At 27.4% G+C, this 4,744-nt stretch overlaps 1 protein-coding gene across 1 annotated transcript; it reads right to left on the bottom strand.

Moving 5' to 3' along the window:
* Positions 1 to 2,832: 2,832 nt before the first annotated feature.
* Positions 2,833 to 4,516, bottom strand: LOC113553321 (SPRY domain-containing SOCS box protein 3-like). Its single transcript, XM_026956600.1, has 6 exons — positions 4,412 to 4,516; positions 4,119 to 4,274; positions 3,830 to 4,020; positions 3,627 to 3,729; positions 3,416 to 3,544; positions 2,833 to 3,356 (listed from the first exon to the last, which is right to left on the bottom strand). The coding sequence occupies exons 2-6, from the start codon at positions 4,192 to 4,194 to the stop codon at positions 3,133 to 3,135; spliced, it is 723 nt and encodes a 240-aa protein (XP_026812401.1). The 5' UTR covers positions 4,195 to 4,274; positions 4,412 to 4,516; the 3' UTR covers positions 2,833 to 3,132.
* Between the last annotated feature and the right edge of the window lie 228 nt (positions 4,517 to 4,744).

Below are 4,744 nucleotides of genomic sequence, written 5' to 3'. Positions count from 1 at the left end.
GGACAATGGATTAGACTCACTTTTGGGTTATTGTTTTTAGACCCACATGAAGTAGGTGTCAGAATGTTTTGTAAATGACTTTATGTCAGACTATCCTGATGATGAAAGATTAAAAAAGTACTGTGATGACTGAACTGACAATTTCATAAATGAAGAAAGCTTATTTCCACTTTAATATTGGGCTTCTGCGTCGGCAAGTTTGGCTAGAACTACTAAGTCGTTCCACTCTTTTTTTAACCAATGCTTAAAAATATCAACATTTTAAAAACACCTTGTGATACAAAAAATGTGGAACGGTAACGACGAAATGAAGCTATTTCGTAAACATTCGAATTTTAAATGCTTATTAACAAAAATTGTTAGTCACAATTTTTGATTTTTTTTTTACTGCAATAAGTGCAACTTATAATAAACCTTATATTAAATTTTAAAGATTTTTTGGAGTGCCAAATTTTTTTATAGGCATTTTAAAAAAAAAAACTTAAAAAAATCAAAAATTTCAATTGTCTAAAACTAATATAATTTAAAAAAATTCAAAATATTTTAAAAATGTAATCGTAAATAAAAAACGGTAATTGCTAATATAAACATTTTGTGATAATTTCAAGTATTTACAATGATTCGTTTTTGAGTTACAGCAAAATAAAAAAATCGATTTTGTAGAAAAATGATGATGCGTAAAAATTTAAAATTATCGTTTTTCCGTTACTTTTTTAAGGGGTTTTTGCATCGCTTTTGAAATACTGGACATTTTTTACTTTTGATTCCCACAAAGTACCACCTAGATTAATTTTCCTTTTCAAAGAAAGGCTGAAGTCAAAAATCAAAGTACTAATACTACTAGATATATATATAATCTACAAATATAAAAATTAAAAAAAAAAAACATTGTAAAATCAATACATTCATTACTCCGTTCAGAATCTAAAATTACAATAATTAAAGTTTAATTATAAATTATAATTTATATTTATATTTGTGTTTACTTAAAATTGTTCTAGCACTGGAAACGTCAACGTATAAACAAAATATATTAGGTATATTGATTTTATGCTCATATAGTTCATTACCATTTACCAATTATTCTTTTTATCTGACATATTGTATCACATATTAATATTTGTTTCATTCATTAAAATCATTAAAATAATTTAAATAATATTTTAAATGCTAGATTTATTATATCCAGATGCGTGTAGCAATTTAGCATTTTGCCAGAATGCAAAACACAATTCACCCGCATTGTTGAATCTATCAAAAATTTTTTAAACCTATGGATTTGTATTTTGAATAAGTTTTAGATTTTAAGTAATTTTAATAATTTTATATACCTAATATTATATTATACGTATGTGTTAGTTAAAGTTGATTCTGCATTGCCTTATGGTGTTGAACAAGAATCAAGATCAATGCCAGTAATTTTACCTTATCTTAATTTTCTTTAAATATAAATTACACATATTCATTTGGATGGTTTTATTGGTTTTGACCACATTTAATAAAAAATACAGGTCTAAGGTTACGTATATCCACTTATAACTATTTTATTTTATGTTAACACGGCAACACTATACAAATAAAAGAAATACTAGTTTTTCATGAGTTAACAAATTCATATGAGTTTTTTTTTAAATTGGCTTGAGGCGTACGAGTACCTCTTGGGTACAGTATTATATATACGTTTATAGAAAATTTTAGAACCACAAGTGCAATAGACTGGGTTAAGGATCTCTTAGTTGTAACACATAATTGCCTTTTGTTAAAATAGGTAAGTAATTAAAAATAGGTATACTGTATCCATAAACACACATTTTATTTAAACTATTACACATGGTGACTGTCAATAATTATTGTACTATGTATTATTTTGACTTATATAATATCTAAAAATTAAAATAAATTTAAATATAGTATATAGTATAAATTATAGATACATAAAACATTTTACATTAAATTTATATTTAAAATTATTTCTCCAATAGTTATTTGAAAGAAATTTGTTACATTAGTACATTACTGTAGTAGTGTGTTTACATAGTAGGTAAATATTATAGTAAAATATAATATAAATACATTAAATTGTTATCTTATGACAATATATGGATATTTTCTTAAATATATTTAGAACAAATTACAAAAAATATATAATACTATACTAATAGTATGATTGTATCTATTTGTTAATATTAAACATCATTCAAAGAATATGAGTACATTTTTGTCAGGACATATATTGGCTAAATTTAATAAAATATTTTATAAAGCTATCAGAATATCAGATTAAGTTAAAACAAAATAAGCGATGTTAAGCATAATGTTTATGCTGTTTATGGAATAAGCTAAAAAGTTATTATAATTTATATGTATACAGTCTATTCCAAATGAGATCTGCCTTGCGCGGCGACCAGTTTTCATTCGGAGGCAGTTAGGCTCCCCCACCTAGTAGTTGTTCGACTGCAGCTCTACCAGCGGCGGAAGCCACGCCTACGCGCACAATTCGGCCACTGAAGGCTGATCTTATTTGGAATGGACTTTAGTAGTATAGAAATAGATTTGTATTTAAGTTTATTTTTAAGGTAGAAAAGAATCAAAATATTCTTTATTCTAAAATAGTAATTTAAATAAGTTGACAACTATATAATTGGTATGTATGTATTTACAAAATAGAATTAGTCAAACAAATAATGTAAGGCTAATATATGATTATTCAATATCATTAAACTTAAATATTCAAAATCTAAGCACATTTTATTTCATGCATTTAGTACTTATTATCAATCGTAATTAAGTAAAATAATACATCAATTAATTATTTGATTTTTTTCACTAAATTATAATGCACTTTAAATATAATCTTGAACATACCTCATTAAAGGTAACTTAAAATCAAACTAAATTGAAACAATTATTGTTAATAATAAATTTATCACAAAACATAAAAATTATCACTACATCTGAACCAGGTTCATCATGCTATTTTTTAATTAATTAATAGTTGTTAATAAATCACAAATTAGCATAGAATAATACACTACAGCATTTATATCTAAATGAGAATATTTCACTAAATTTTTATGTAATAAATAACATTAAAACAATCTTAAAACTATAATCACAAAACCTTAAGTTAAGTTATGACGAAGAGGATTTAGGAATCCACCAAGAGTCCATTACCATTTTCAAAATACCAAATGGTATTAATGGATTCTTACTAGAGTCAAAAGCTTGCAAACAATAAAGTTGCAGATTTACTGGCAATGAACGACAGTATTTTATTGTGAAATAAGTTCGGCATGCAGTGGAGCACACCATGGGATAAAGAAGATGTTTACTATCCAATTTTTCAAACGCCACACCTAAAAATTATTAAATATAAGTTATTTGATTAACAGGGTAATTTAGTAGTATCACTCACCTAATGGAATTCTATTAAGGAAAAATTCCAATGTCCCTCTGCACATGTCCAATCGAACTCCAATCAATGCATCACCCTGATCGTATCTCTGACCATAGATTAAACTTTCTCCATTGTGATGTTTAACACCTATGAAAAAAATAATACATAATATTATGCGAGAGAAAAAAAACAAAATTATAAAACTATAGAATTCAGGTGTTCGATTTACCTTTATATGAATATCCCCATGATTTTTTATCTGATCCTATTAGACTGGTATATTCGTTTTTAGAGCTTTCCAAGTCGAAATCTTTTGTGCCAACACCAACTATCTATGAGTACAGAATTTATTTGTCAACATAATGAAATTTTAAATATAAATATTTATAGATATCCCAGATAAAAAAAATTAAATGATTGTTAAAGTGTTACCATGTCGGTGGCCATAGGCGAGCCATCCACTTTGATCTCCCAATAGTAGATATGACCGGGCAAAAACGGCATATCACCACGAACAGCTCCAGTACCACGGCTAGAGTTTGGATGAATTACTACCTCTAAGTTGTCGTCTGATATATTCACATCAGTAGTTGATTCCAAGGTATCCCATCCCCATTCCATGTCTGGCCAATACAATATTAATTATATTGTAACAGGTTATATCGCTATACTATATGGTCCGATTTAAGCAGCTTGATATATGCGATGGTGTTATACTTACCGTTACCGGTAGTTAGACACTGGTAGTTTGTCGAATTTTTGAGGTCTTGCAACAGTTTATAACTTGATAGTGCCATATTTGACAGCTATTTAGTTTTTAATTCGAAATATTTGTCGCACAATCAAATAAAAATTACAAACTCGAAAGATTTTATTTCTTCAATGTGACATAAATCGTATACGATGCACCGTGTTCCGCAGCATTCAGAAATAATAAAAAAAATAATATTTATCTTAACTGTTCTTAAATCTCGAGTTAAGTTACTTAGTAGTTAGTGGTTAGGTACTACTTACTTCACAGACCAGAGTTTAGAATGATGGAAATATCGAATACGAACATCAGATCACAGAATAAATTAATCAGGTGTTGATGCAATGCTATCTATAACGTTGTTTAGTGTTTATGTTTAATATTTACCACAGATAAACACAGACATACGGCGCAACCTGTTGTTTCTAGAATATTCTATAATTTACACGAATACTCCACACGCGTGTCTGTTAGATGGCGCCGGCGCCGCACGCGCGTGCATTTAAGCTTTCGATAATGTCTGAGATCATCCAATTCATATTAAGTATATAATAAATTACTATAATTTATTTTATGAAATTAATCGTTATAAATTT

The sequence above is a fragment of the Rhopalosiphum maidis genome, chromosome 2 (genome assembly GCF_003676215.2).
Source record: "Rhopalosiphum maidis isolate BTI-1 chromosome 2, ASM367621v3, whole genome shotgun sequence".
NCBI classification, from domain to species: domain Eukaryota; kingdom Metazoa; phylum Arthropoda; class Insecta; order Hemiptera; family Aphididae; genus Rhopalosiphum; species Rhopalosiphum maidis.
This window is presented reverse-complemented; position numbering and strand designations above follow the sequence as displayed.

Excerpts from the sequence above, each read along its gene's own strand:
- LOC113553321 (XM_026956600.1), bottom strand. The coding sequence starts at position 4,194 with ATGGCACTATCAAGTTATAAACTGTTGCAAGACCTCAAAAATTCGACA. Across the intron at positions 3,730-3,829 it reads CGCCTATGGCCACCGACATG|ATAGTTGGTGTTGGCACAAA; the intron begins GTAACACTTTAA and ends CTGTACTCATAG. Across the intron at positions 3,357-3,415 it reads CCTTAATAGAATTCCATTAG|GTGTGGCGTTTGAAAAATTG; the intron begins GTGAGTGATACT and ends AATAATTTTTAG.